General features: G+C 44.4%; 2 protein-coding genes across 2 annotated transcripts; one reads left to right on the top strand and one right to left on the bottom strand.

The window, feature by feature from the left end:
- Nucleotides 1–165: 165 nt before the first annotated feature.
- On the bottom strand, nucleotides 166–5,196 carry rheb (Ras homolog, mTORC1 binding). The gene is made up of 8 exons (XM_003975307.3): nucleotides 4,724–5,196; nucleotides 3,448–3,519; nucleotides 1,966–2,033; nucleotides 1,741–1,823; nucleotides 1,585–1,641; nucleotides 1,448–1,495; nucleotides 1,130–1,211; nucleotides 166–979 (listed from the first exon to the last, which is right to left on the bottom strand). Exons 1-8 carry the CDS (start codon nucleotides 4,773–4,775, stop codon nucleotides 887–889), a joined length of 555 nt encoding a protein of 184 aa, XP_003975356.1. The 5' UTR covers nucleotides 4,776–5,196; the 3' UTR covers nucleotides 166–886.
- Nucleotides 5,197–12,446: 7,250 nt separating this feature from the next.
- On the top strand, nucleotides 12,447–14,236 carry lrrc30a (leucine rich repeat containing 30a). The gene has a single exon (XM_003975341.2). It carries the CDS (start codon nucleotides 12,714–12,716, stop codon nucleotides 13,599–13,601), a length of 888 nt encoding a protein of 295 aa, XP_003975390.1. The 5' UTR covers nucleotides 12,447–12,713; the 3' UTR covers nucleotides 13,602–14,236.
- The last annotated feature ends 706 nt before the right edge of the window (nucleotides 14,237–14,942 follow it).

Genomic DNA, 14,942 nt, shown 5'->3' with positions numbered 1-14,942 from the left:
TTTTTCCTACACGAGGAACCATCGTCTTTAAAATAACCACCTTTGTCAATCATTTAGCCCATAAATAAGTGTGTACAGGAGAAAATACCTAAACTACCCAAAACTCCCGCTGAAGTTGCTACTTAGATGTTTCTTTTTAAAATAAAAAGTCATAAGTAATAATTCACACTTTATATAACCACTTTTTGCTTTAATGATTACAATCAAAAACATTTGTACAACATTTTCAACATTAGAAAATGGATGCAGGGTGATGCTTTGTTGTTTTTTGTTGCAATGAAAACAAACTGAGGAACAGAGGAGCGGTGCTGCGTGGAGATGAAGTAGAAAAAGAGCTGCATAATGGAGGGAACAAACAGCCGGGGATGTATCAGAAGAAACCTCGCTTTACTCGTCTCTTTTCAGAGCGTACGCCTGGCAAAACACCATATTTCTTTCATCTCTCTCACTAGATTCGTAGTTCTTACCGGAGCTGCATAATAAAAACCTAAGAAGCGTCGACCTGGTGCTTCCTCTGACCTGTTCTGCTTGTCATCATCATCCAGCGCAGGAGACACTTTCTGATACACCCAAGTGATGCATGTGTCTGTGTGTGTGTTTCGCGACAGTGCTGAGCACAGAGATGTAGGGGGAGGATGAATTCTGGGAAAAAGAGGACGAGAAAACCACCACTCCTCCTTTCTCGAAATCAAACGCACGGAGAAATACGAGGATGACAAGGGAATCAGAAATACTGATAAATAACAGTGGAATCAGAGCCATAAATAGACAGTGTTTGATATTTAAGACCCTGGAGGGGTGGAGTCAGCTGAGGTGGAAAACTGGCGGCTAGCCTTCAAGTAACGGGATATCCCAGTGCAGTGTCCTGTGTGTTGATTGGGCGGCTCTACATCATGGAGCAGGATGTTTTTCCCGGTTGCACGCCGCCGTCCATCTTCTCTGCCTCCAGGATCATCCTTCGGAAAACCTCCACAGCCGTCTGACGGAGAACGAAACAAACGCGCACATGTCTCGTTCAGTTTGGAATCTCCATCAGTTAACGCGAACATCCAAACGTAAGATCAAATAACTTCTAAGAAATTAGGCTGAACAGGATTGAAGCCTGACCCACTGCATCTCCGTCCCCTACCTGGTTCTCCTTAGCTGAGGATTCCATGAAAGCAGCATTCCAGGATTCAGCTAATGCTTTTCCTTCTTCGCAACTGATTACCCTGATAAAACAGTTCACAAACAAGTCTGAGGTGGACAAAAGTAGCTCAGCTCCCGTTTCTGTATCACCTGCGAACTACATCGGAGCATCTATATGTGTCAAATGTGCAAATTCTTCCATACACTGATGAGAAGGGACACAAAGATAGCTAAAGTTGTCGTGTTCTGCTGTCGTCCCCATGTGGATACTGCATGCAAATTTGCGCGTGAGCCAGCGCAACAGTGCGTTTGAACATACCGCTCCATATGTAGGTCGTTCTTATTTCCGACTAGCATAATTGGAACCCTGCATGCAAAGGAAAATATTTAGTTCTTGATGCCCTGTATATAACATCCGTCTTGGCTTTTTATGCACAGCAACGCGAGTGTACTCACTGAACTTTTCCCACCATGTCCAACAGCTTTTCGTGGATAACTTGTACAACTTCAAAGCTGGAAGAAAGTGGAGAGTTCACCTTCAGCATTTAACCACCTCAAGACATCGTCCATAAAATAATTATTTTTTTGCTTCTGCAATGTGTTTACACCAACCTTTTATTAGATGTGACTGAATAGACCAGGATGTAACCGTTGATATCTATGGAGTATGTCTGAGGGAAGATGGAGTACTCGTCCTGACAGAAGACATGAGGAGTCAGAGGCAAAGCTTTGCTGTCATAAACAACTCAAATTAAAGTGATTCGTGAGGAAGAAACAAGCCCGAATGTCATTACGCAACAACAACAGTGTTAAAAGCAACAGTGGCCCAATGCACACCTGTCCAGCTGTGTCTACCAGCTGAAGATGGTACTCCTGTCCGTTTATTGTGATCATCTTTGTAAATGCTGCAGAAGAAACATAAAAACAGAAGTGAGGTTATCTGGATTAGGAGCTTAATAGCTTGGTGTGTATCATATAAATGCTGAAGACCTCCGATGTTCATTACAACTGATATCGCGAATAATAAATAAAAGTCTCTTTTTTAAAAACGCATCCTATAAAAACGAGACTGTTTTAAAACAGCAGCATCATGTTGTAAAGCACATGACACAGCACATATCTGAATTTAAAGTTATCCGAGACAAAAACCAATTTTGGATTCATTTCAGCGCCAGCGGGTTCGTTCAGTGCGGAAACGTCGATATCTGCCTAAAGATGGGTCATATAATCCCAGATGGAGACGGCCTGCACCAGCCCACTAACGCTGCTGACACTTCACTTTACATGCAGAGATTATTTATAGGTGCGGACAGTGCGGCCAGCAAAGCGCAGAGTGAACAAACGCGGAAAGAGAAACAGCCCGCAGGGAAACTTCAGACTCCCGAGTGTCTGACTTTGTGCGCGTTAGTGAATTACTTCATGTTCTCTTCCACAACAAAATGTTCTTTTTATGTTCCTGGTAAGGCGGAGAGGACCGAGCGGTCCATCTGGAGACACAGCAACTGTAGCGTTAGGATGTGGCGTTTGCCCACTCTTCCGCCGCACTGTGGCGCAAAGTTGGAAGAACATCATTATATCAGAATTAAAGTGGACCTATTATCATAAAACAGGATAATAAATCTGTGTTTGACAAACCTAGATTTGAATATATCCAGCTATCCCTTTAATCATGTTGTCACTTGATATTCTTGATCCAAAGGTAGACAGAAACTGGCACATACCATAATACTAAATGAGTCCAGCTCTAGTTTAGTGCATTATAAATGCTTTGTCAGTGACTGAGTCTTAAGCCGTGGTTAGAAGGCATTTCCACCAGGCGAGGCCACAAGATGGAGCTGAATGCTCTGGGAATTTTGGATTGCTTTGGGTTTTGTCGTCGACATTCATTTGGATTTTGATATGAAGAGAGAGATAATCAACACATTTCTGGTAAACAGCACATAGGAGGGCAATTTTTAAAAGATTTACAACCTGAACTCTGCGCAACTGAGAGCAAAACATGAGTTTACACATGAATAACTGATGAGATGACAGAGTAGCGGAGGCCAGGTGAAGGGATAATACAGCGCGCTGCCTCGCACATGCACAACAAAGAGACGTGCTGCACATTCAGGGTTTCCCAGTGTTTCACAGAAGAAGTGTTTCACCTGCTCTGCTAAATTCACAAAATGAAGCCTAAAAGGCAAAAAGGGCTGTTAATATTTAGCGTGGCTATTGTTGAGGCCGCCACCTGTATCTGAATGGCTGACAGCGTCCACCAAAATGGCTTCCTGGATGAAAAGCCCACTCGTGCATCAATGTGACAAAGCCTCTACTCACTGTTTTCTATTGTTGGGTCATAGGAGTCAACAAACTGGCCTTCCACGAACTGAATCGTCAGGGATGACTTTCCTGGAACACAAATTTAATTCATTAAAAAGATATGAGCGATGACTGTTTCAACATGATACACCCAATGAAATGAGAGCTTCAACAACCCACAAAATATTGATCAGACGACGTTTAGAACTGCTGTTGGACTGTTACGAAGGCCGCTGTGGATCAGTTCAGTGGTGTGTTCACCATAGACGACAGGATATTTAATAGTAACAGCAATGCAGCGTAAACACGACTAAAACCCAAACCAACATATCAAAAAATAAATATGGTAAAAATTGATCTGCACGTGTCTCAATGGATCTGCCATCTTGATACAAAAGGTAATTTTCAATCAGTTAATGTTCAAAATGACAATTTAGTCAAATCAACATATATTTATATGTATGCACTTATGACACGCACCATATTTATATTGTTCAGGCAAAAACAATCCTAATCAAAATAAACTGGAAACCTTTGTCTCCGAAATGATTTGACTGACAACAGTATAAACACATAAAGCAAGAAATGATTTTTTATCTCATCGTAACTGAAGTTATTAAATGCAGGTAATGGAGTTAAGACACAAGGAGAGTCTGAACTGCACTAAAATGGAAGTTTAAATGCCCAAAGAACCCGAAAATACCAACTTGTACCACCAAAAGTCAATAACCGATGATGTTCTTGATGTAAACAAACCATCTCTCTGGCTTTATTTATAATAAAACAACGAGGGCATGAACGCATTCCCGACGCTCGTACACAGAACCCTCGGTCTTTACGACAGAACCCGACACCGAGCCTCCCGGAGCTCCGTCTCCACCATCAGTGGATTCCTCGGTGTCCTCCAGCTGCGCCATCAGCGCGTGCCATCTTGCCGTCACGAGCGTACTTTCAGCCCGAACCAAGTGCGCTTCTTCGCTCTTGCACGCGATCAAATGCGTCAAACGCAGCCGCTCGGGCCTTCACGCGCAAATGGCTCACGCGAGACTCGGGTGGCTGAGGGGAACCGCAGCACTTAAAACGCCCAAAAGCATCTAGTTCACGCAGGGCCTCAGGTGAATAAGTCCAACCAGGCCACGTCTCACCTGGCGAGGAGAAGAATCTACTACCGATAATCAAAGTAGGCGTAAACGACTCGCTTCACACTAAAAGGCCGCTGATTTAAACGCCAGTGCCGCATCCTAAGACTATGAAGATATTTCCCAGAAACTCCTTGTCATCTCTGTCGACTCACCTACGGATCTGTACCCGAGGATGGCGATTTTTCGTGATTTCGGCTGCGGCATATCTCGTTCTGGCTATCGCATCTAGTCCTCGGGCTCTACCGCAACCTCCAACGGGATGGCATCCAAATTCAAGGGGCGCAGAGATTCGACATGCAGACCTCGGATGATAACAGAATCCTTCTTCTGTGTTGTGCTTACAAAGAATTTCACGTCCGCCTATTGCAAATATATCGTTATTTTAGGCCGCATAAAGAAAGCATGAGAGTCTGTAGATGTACAATAACTGCGTCACTCCCCTTCGCCGTGTAATGAATTAATAATTACGCTTTCACCCCAATTGGCTGACAGCGGGGTGAAGGCGGATGTTGCTCGGAGTTGTAAAGCTCTGATTGGTGAATATGGCTGCTTGTCAACAAACAAGTCCCGCCCTCTAGAAGATGATTGGCTGCCACGCGTTTCGCCACGTGCTGGGTGGTCAGGTGCGGTGTCATTCATATTTGTTCCTGCTTTGACAGGTTTTGGCTACATCGCTTCAATAAAAGCTGCCCGAGTAGCCAGTTCGTTGTAATATATTAAACATATGACTTCAGAAACCTTTATAACTGTCTTATTAATATCCGCACCAATAAATAAGTGCAGATATTAGTTTGGATTAATTCGTCATGTTATCATTATCATTCAGTATCATTGTCTTTGATTTCCGGTTGCACATATTGAAACAAAAATAATTACACGCAAATAAATATTGTTCAATAACCCAACAAAGGAATAAACGGAAGCTTATAGCTTGTCTTATTTTAACTGAATGGAAATCAACAATACAGAATAATACAGTTAAGATTTGTTGCTTGTTTGTAATGAATGTCATAATTCATCCCTCACATTACATCAAACCACAATAATCATTGATTGTTTTACTTTTATAGTGTAGGTTTATTGATAGACATACAACAATAACAACACTTATAGTACCAATACTCCACCCATAGTTCAGCGCAATATTGGTTTAAAAAGGGGAAATGCTCCGAATTGTCCAGTAGAGGTCGCTAAAACACTATTTATACATCAGCAGCCCGAGAGGCTTCTTCTTGAAACCTACATTTAAGCTTCTCCCACATTGACTGTTTGCTCTTTTCTCCCCGTGTTTTTGCCTCAAACACAGTGACTGGAAAAACACGCAGAACCTCGGTGAGTTCATCAGGCTTCAGTCAGCTTGCACACATCTTTCATTATCTGTTAAAGTGCATGTTAAATCCTTAGATCTTAATATAACTGCAGCTTTAAACCAAACCTCGGGAATGCAACAACAACATCAGAACTTTGACCACAATTAGTGGGTTAAGGCCACAGGCAGACGGTGGAATTCAAGGCAGGCTTTGCAAAGATATAATGATGGCAGCCTGGTTTGCTTTAAAAAGCTTTAAATAAAACTGGTGATGGGATGTATTAACACTTTTCTGGCAAAATGAATTAAATAATTATATGCTGTCATAACAATGGCTCATAAGCTCGAAAAGGCTGCAGTGTTGTTTCTTCTTTTTTTCTTTCTTTCTTTCTTTTTTTTTTACGCTGTGACAAGTGAAAACCCTGTCAAGTCTGGAAGTATTACCACTTAATTACAAAACTGTCCAGCTCCCCGTCAGCAGTAAGCAACTGTTTTGCCTCCACACACACTTCTTTGCACTGGAGACAAGAAATCACCAATGTCAGCAGTACTGGATTTGTTCTGCATGACATTGAGCATCAAGAAAAAAGAAACAAATGAAAGAGGGTGCTTGTTCTTTCCTTCTCTCTCTCTCTCTCTCTCTCTCTCTCTCTCTCTCTCTCTCTCTCTCTCTCACACACACACACACACACACACACACACACACACACACAGAGGAAATTATGATACCCAAGAATAGGTCACACTGGTAATATAGCATGATCTAGAGAGGGATTACAGTTTGCTGACATAGGCCAACAATAAATAACCCCATTCTGGAACAACAGGTGTCTGACAAGATTGTTTCGCTTTAATAAAAGGCTTAGCCAAGCAAAATAATACATTAAGCTCTTTTAAACTTGTCAGCCTTTTATTGCTCCGTCCCGTGTAATTGAAAAAAATGTCCCTTTTCCCTGACATAATTCATCTTGCAAACAAACCAAGTGCCAAGTGTCCTGGCGTGAATGCTAACGTCATGAGATCGATATCCCTGTCATCTACGGGAACCTCATCTACGGCTTCAAAATTCTCTTTTCCACCTCCTAATTTCTTTGCCCGGGTTTGCAGCGTAGTAGACATGCAGCTGGGGCTCACATCTTTGAACGCTGGGTGTGTGTCAATGGCGGCCACCTCTTAAAACTCACTGTTGGAAGCACCCCTGGCTTTGTTAGTATGCCAGACAGAGCCAGTCAGCCACATCCTCCAGCTGGGCCCATGCCACCGACAGGCACCTGGACCCAAACCTCATGAAACGGGGCGCATGTTTAATGCAGAGGAATGATTTGAGCGGCGTCCATCGGCAGCGTGCGGGTGTGAGAACGCCACCTTAGTCTCTCACACATTTCTTTTAACTCACTGTGCTTTTCTGAACTGCTCCTCACTGCAGGCTGCGCCTCTGCTGTTGGACCGCGTCCAGAGTCGCACAGGCCCACAAGACAGTCATCGTTATCCAAAGCTCACAAGGTGTCATTGTGAGGCTCCTGTCATTACCATATCATCGGCACATGAAACATTTATGGCTCACTGGCAGTGGAGGTCAGGCAAGAATCCTCATTTCCAAAGAAAGGCTTGGCAGAACCCTCTGATCTGGTGACACCAACAGAACTTTTGATTGAATTTAACCCTTATCTGTGCTGATCACATTAATAGATTTGTGTCTCCCCACAGCTACAGATAGTACCAACCCTGTAGTTGTGCACTGACCTACGGACAGAACCAACGACCCCATGAGCTTTAGCTATGTTTCCTCTGTGTAACTTATCTTTATATGTATGATGTATTTCTATTCTTTCCTCTTTTTTCCCTTATCCCCCCTTCTCCTTCTTTAGCCAGCCCACTAACGACCGAAGGGCCCCCCTCCCCTTATGAGTCTGATCCCGCTCAAGGTTTCTCCCTGTTTAGCATTTCCCTGCTTGTTGGGGGTTTCTGTGAAGCACTCAGAGACAATTTTGATTTTATTAATAAATTACTAAGGAAGAAGTGAATTAAAATGCACATTCAAGCCTGTTCAATAAGCTGCTTTCCTCTCTGTGCTTTCCTGCCGCTGCGTCTTTGCTAACATGCAAATCCTGTAATTCAAACTGTGGCTGCCGCCATCACCACTCACATACCATTTAATACGCAGTCCTGGCTGTAGATAATGAGCATCGCGCTTCAGGATTAGTGTAGTAATCCGTCGTGATTTTATTTACCTTTCAAGATCCGAACGGTGGTTCAAAAGTCTGCAATCGGCCTCTGAGCCAGGAGGAGATGAGTTCAAGTCAAAGTTAGCTTTGAGAATAGCTACACGGTTTTGGTTATCTTTTGCGCAACACTGTAGCGCCTCTAGGCAGCTAATTTTGGACACTATTCTAATTTAACAGTCTATATGATGGTCATATGCGGTAGAGAATGGATGGATGGATGGATGATGGTCATATGTGATATACAACCACACAGCAGTGCTGCAGCATTGGGGGCCGTTTGGAGGTTATTACCTTGCGTAAGCACACGTGGGTGGTAGAGGCTGAAAACCGAAGCACCAGGAAACCAGTGAGCAATGCTGCACTCTGAAACCCGCTTCATTTGAACGCATCGTGAGGTCAGAAGTTCAACATTGGTTGAAGTTGACATGCATGTTGACAAATACCAACGTGACGAGAAGCTGATAAGTGCCCGCTGAACCCTACCACACGGGTTCAGAAGGGCCCGTTTTCTTTAGACTTGTTTCTTTTTCATTCAGAATGAGCAGTCCTTTCCTGTTGGAGGTTTTTCTAAACGTAATAATAAAAAAAACCCAAAGCCTCTACGAGCTCTGCCGCATGCCTTTTTGTTGCATGAACGCTATTGCTAACCACAACATGCAAACCACTTCTAAAGCAGTTTTACTTTGCGTCGCAAAAAATAACCAACCCATTAATCCTGCAGATTTGCGTAAATCTCACAGCGGGTTTGGCTGTTAACAATTCCACTGATCATCCCTGGGTACTGGGAGTTGATCTAATCATGATCGGCCCGTAATCATGTCTCTCTTTACCGCTCTGTGGCCTTTTTGCAGTTGCCGTGTGCAGGTGAGGCCCACATCGGTGGTGCTTCATCACCCTGCTGCCTGTTTGTCATGGCCCCACTTAATTTGTATAGTCCCCATCCTGCTGCATCAGCAAAGTCATAATTGATTTGGTCACTTTGGAGCCCAGTAATCTCTGCTCACCGGGTTTCCCCCGTCGATTTCCGCCATCACTACAAATGGTGTTTGAGTTAACCTGGATAGTTCTCTCCCCTGGGTGCCTTTATTATCTATTCATCATGGTGTCCCAGTTTATCTCGTGATGAATCTGGCTGCCTCGCCACAGCTCTAACTACAGGAACCTGGCATGTAGCCTGGGGAAAGAGATTAGGAGATTGTGAGATATACAGCAGAGGTGCCTCCGTTAAAAATCTGCCAGTCGGAGGAGAATATTCAAAGGCGATGCGGAATGGGTGTGAATTTAAGTCGTGTGCGCTCAGAAACGGCTTCCGACGTCAAACGGGTAACATCCACGGTGACGACTTGCCATGGGCAACCTCAGCGTGTCCAATCTGGCAAATAAATGAACGTTTGGAACTTCAAACCGATATTCCTGGCATCCGAGCTCACAGAGGATACGTTGGACTCTGCCTCAACTTTCCGCTGCGCTACTTTGTGTCTCAGAGTAGTTTCATCGCTGTCACCTGGAGCTTTGGGCAGTTTCCAGATGGTGAACCATCCCCAGTTCTAAAAACAAGTGCGTGAAACGGCGCTCCATTAGCTCGGCGGGTGCAGAAGCGCGCACATACGCAGCAGCAGCAAGGGTCCACTTGCATAAATATTCACATCTGCTGAATGAGAGACCATTACCAGCCCAGGTGCGTCACCATTTCACCTGAGTGGAAATGCTTTCCATTTCCATCCCATGCAGCTGATTTTGGTCACGAATGCACCACCAAGCTTGTGAAATGCGTATTTCCCGCCTCAGATCTCCGTCTTATATTCTTGGAACACATTTTCAGGCAGAGTTGTAGCTCTTTGGGGAGTAATGTGTCTACAGGATAGACTCTGAGGGTCTGGGGGTCCTGGCAGGACCTCCCTACACCTCGGCAGGACAGAGATTCCTATGGTGATTCTGAGACAGCAGAGCCATCTATCTTCTGTCATTGCCACAAGCTCCAGCAGTAATGGCACCTATCTTGGACTTGAGTCTCCAAAGGTACCTCACAGAGTCATTATGGTGCCACAATGCCTCTTTCTTTATATAAAAAATAATAATGAAAAACACAATCACTTTTGTCACCCGGAGGATTGTTGGGAGTCCCTGTCCTCGGAGTAAGTAACTCTTCCTCGTCAGTTGCTAGTTGGAATCTGGATGAAGGTGTTGTGCTGAAGGAGCCGAGGACAATAAATCTTGCTGGCTTGTAATTTGAATCTCAAGCTGTCTCAACACATCTGTTCTTTAAACTGTGCACCAGCGAAAACATTTAATGAAGATTCACGAGCGACAAGATCATGATGGAGTGCCAGGCAGCGGTGTGGTAACAGAGAGGCGTATCATGATGACATTGCTGGATGTTTGAAATTAGCATTAGCCTGCCTGTCCATTCGCACACCTACTTATCTTCTACCCTGTCCCTCCCTCCAGCTGTTTGTGCCTTTCAGTGTAATCCAAGTTGAACACTCAGACACGTGAATATCTAGCTACGCCACGATGTGTTGCTTCTCTGATGGCTACTGCTTCACAGAGAGGACAGCTCACATAGTTACAATCTGGTCGTGAATTCCTGTGCACACAATTAAAGCTGCAGCCACACACAAGCTCGTGTGACATGGAGACGTTAATATTTACTAAAGATCTATCTCTGACATGCTGCACAAGCTGCTGCCCCCCCCCCCCCCCCCCCCCCCCATCCCACAGAGCAGGTCCCCAATGTCCAATTCAGCAAATCTATGACGTGACCTGTCATTTATAAGTGCTGATGTAGCCGTGTCCCAGAGCTCCCAGAGTTGGATATCACTGTGAACTGTCATTACTGTTCCCAGTGCACTTTCTTGATTACCAGACTAGGGAAGGAATGATGACTAAGGCTGCTCTAAGTCCTGGTCAGACTGTGTAAGTCTGCTCCTGAAAATGGATCAGGTCCAAGGTCCCATTTACTCCCCGATGTTTATGTAACATGTTCACGCCGTGTGAATATAGACCTCTCCTGTTACATGAATCTGCTAATCACCTGACTCGCACCCTAGAAGATGACATATGGATGGAAATTGTGTTTATTTTGAGCGCAAAAGTCACTTTTGGCTAGCTCACGATCCTACGCAGCGAGCACTTGAGTAAATTTGTAATCTAAATGACTTTTCTAAACATGTAGCCAAGCTTAGCGCTCACTATATTTAATATTAAAATGTTTAGATTGCTCATCACATGTGTACATGGTGTTACGATCAGGTTATTATAGTTTTATGAGTTTGCAAAAGACAAAATAGCAACTTTACATAGTTATAGTAATAAACTGACTGAGAATTTGTTTTGATTAACAGGTTTTATTTACTCAACAACATTTTAAATCTATCAGTCATCTGTGACTTGTGATCTTCGGTAGTTTTTGGTTTCATTTGCTGTTATTTATTGCAAACAGCAGCATTATCAAAATGTAAAACACCTGTTTTGTAAAAAAAAAAAGAAAAAGAATGTGAGCGTAAATTGTAAATTGGTGTGGCCTTAATTTAAAGCATCTCAAAGAGAATTAACATTCTGTGACGGAGAATATCTCCACCACCCCATGAACTGCTTCAAGTGCAAATGATTCATGCAAATGAGGGAAAGTGGAGAAAGTTATAATTTCTTTTGCTTTTTAAAGTGGAGTTTTGAAAGGGAATGGGACAAATGGTTTCCAGTCAAGGTACCTAAAGAAGTCTGTTAAAAAACAACAAAAAAAATACATTTTACCTTGGGGTAAAAAGTTGCTGGGGGGAAAGACAAGTTCAGAAGTGAATGTGCACCAGCTGGGCTGTTACCGAAGGCGAGCTTTCCCTCTGGAGCCTGATAAATGGGATTTTGAATGAGTATAGTTTTCTAGGAATACACTGGAATGTTCTGTGTCCTTTTGCACTTGAGAGTAAACCAGCACAGGCTCGTGCATAAGTTTCCACTAATACCTCTAAGAACTGTTACTTTTTTAAGATATGATCCGGTGCCTCTACCGCTGCTAGCTTGATGCTACGTTTAAGTTCAAAGAGAAGATCGAGCACAAAGGCACAGTCAGGCTGACAAAAGAGAGCGCATAGAAGCAAATGTCAAATGTCTGGGTGATTCCTAACTTTGAAAATTTGAAGGCTAGTTGAAGGTTGAAAAGTGGGTGGCAGTAACTGCGGCGATGTTCCACGTGGCAGAAACTACAGCTGGCTGAGCTTACACTGCATCCTATCCCAAGTCTGTCTCTTTGGGAGTGGGTGGAACATGAGCAGAGTGCTATCTGTGGACTCGCAAAGTGACAGGACCAGCTGGGCCATGAAATCCAGTAAGACGGGTGGTTTGTCTGACAGCCACAGACCACGAGCCCCCCAAAGTGCTCAGTTACAACAGCCTGCAACTCAACACTGTGACGGAAACTCGGGACGGCGAGTGTGTGGCTGCTGCCAAACGTTGGGAGTTCGAAAACAAATGCGCGGAGCGGATCATGTGCCGTGCGGCCCGCTTCAGAACCCAATCAGCTGCCATTCTCTTTTAAAAACCCTTTAAAGGTTGCTAGGACGCCAACCCACATGCTGACACCCCGTTACTGGCGGTAGACTCGACAGGACGATGGGGGGGAAGCATTCCCGCGGCGTCCCCAAGGAGCTGAGCGATGTGAGTCAAAGGAGAAACGGTTCCAGAGACGGGCAGTTCAGCGTGCCCTCGGCCACAGAGAGGTTCCGCAGACACACCATGATCCACTTTGGCTACAGCACCCTCAGTCTGGCCATGCAGGGTCTGAGCAGGACCCCTGCGGAGCTGTGGGAACTCAGAGAGCTGCAAAAACTCAACTTGTCCATGAACTGCCTGTGCTCCCTGCCCGCTGCCGTAGGCTCTTTGGACAACCTTGTGATCCTTAACCTGTGGGGCAACAACCTGTCCAGCCTGCCGCCTGAGATCGGCTTGCTGAAGAAGCTGCGCGTCCTCTTTGCCTGCCGAAACCGACTGAGTGAGGTCCCGGAGGAGCTGGGCTCCTGCACCTGCCTGGAGGTTCTGAGTTTGGCCAACAACCAGATCGCGAGCCTCCCCGGCAGCTTGGCCACCATGCACAACCTGACCAAACTTAATCTCAGCTACAACCACATCGTTCACATCCCCACCTGCGTGTATAGCATGAAGGGCTTGGTCTTTCTCCACCTGGCTTGCAACCGTCTGGAGACCATTGCAGACCAGATCCAGGATTTGGTCAACCTGAAGATTCTCATTGTGGAGGGAAACAGTATCCACACTCTTCCCAAGACGCTGTGCTCTATGAACTCTCTCGAACTCCTCAACGTCGACTTCAACGAGCTGCAAAATGTCCCAGTGGAAATGTATCTTCTGAGCAGACTTGGGAGACTCGCCTGCCACCCACTGGATAAAGGACTTCATATTGTTCACAACCCTCTCCTCAAACCCATCCAGGAGGTTCTACAAGGTGGACTCAGCGCCCTCTATAACTACCTCAAACCCACATGAGGCTCTGTGTTGGTGTATCAGAAGAGTATGGAGACACTTCCTGCACATAGTGGTCAGTGTTTACTGCAGCATGCTGCTGAAACTAGAGACAAATGAACCTTTTCCGTTGCAATGATGAAATAAGACTGTAAATGTATTCAGTGCATCTCATCTGAGGACTTCACATGTGGCCCATAAATTCACAGGCGTCACATTTGTGGGCCGGTTAAAGGTCAGTTGATTTTTGGCCTGTGACGGCATGAAGGTCAGCCACAGGTCAGCTCACTGTCTGCTGTAGAGGGACCGTGAGATCAATGTGGGACATGGAAAGAACCATCAAGGGAAGGTGAAAAAGCAAACAACTATGCTGACGGAAGTAAAAAACAAAAAAATAATAAATTCTGCTTTTTGCCAATATAGTGACACTATTACAAATCTGTGAGATAAATCAGTGATATGTGCAACTTTTATGGGACTAACCCTAAAATATTTCACAGTGACTGTTTTTTATTGCAATTTATACGACCTGCATTCTTCAATTCATCTAATTTGACGTGCCAAATGTGTGAGATTTGGTGTAGATGAGGTGAATTTGTAGAACAATGCTCGTGAGACTGTGTTTGATGTCCTAAATACAGTTTACGTTCATTTTCCAATGATGTGTCTGCTTTTGTGAAGCTGTCTGTGAGTTTTAACCAGCTTGGTCGAACATGAGTGACGCTTACATGAATTTAAAACAAGGTTTCAGTCACTTGTAAGGCGCCACAGAGGGATTTATTAAGGCAGAAAAGCGACCTCTGTCGGTCGCTACGTGTTACTACAGAGGTTTACACACGCATACACATAGACACCGATTTCATGACGGCTAAGTCCCTTTTGAATAAGTCTTTGTCCTGAATAGCAATCACGGGACATATTGTCCAATAAAGCACCTATAAAGACATTAGAACAATATGAGTCACTTGACCTTAATTTACTGCATCACTATTCTAGTGACAAGACAACTAGAGTCTATCAGTTTAAAATGCATTTCTGGTCATTGTACTGACATTAAATTTAAATAGAAAAATGTGTAATAGTGAAATTAAAAGCAAGCCTGGTAAAATGCAAAAGAATAATTATTACATGGGACTTACATGGACATTGCTCATGGTCCCAGTGAACCCAGTTCTTCTGGTCCATACCTCAACAGATCAGGGCTGTTTTTACTTGACCAGTCCCTAAAGCTGTGCTGTGATATCTGGACCCTGCTCCCCTTTAATTACTGAGGAGGGTCATTTATGGGTACTTGTCTGTCCAGGACAAAACTGGGTCTACACTTCCTCTGCTGGCTTTCCTTCTTTCCATGGTCCATCCTAGGAT

The sequence above is a fragment of the Takifugu rubripes genome, chromosome 22 (assembly GCF_901000725.2).
Source record: "Takifugu rubripes chromosome 22, fTakRub1.2, whole genome shotgun sequence".
Lineage (NCBI taxonomy): Eukaryota > Metazoa > Chordata > Actinopteri > Tetraodontiformes > Tetraodontidae > Takifugu > Takifugu rubripes.
The sequence above is the reverse complement of the archived record's forward strand: the minus strand, read 5'-3'. Positions and strand labels throughout refer to the sequence as shown.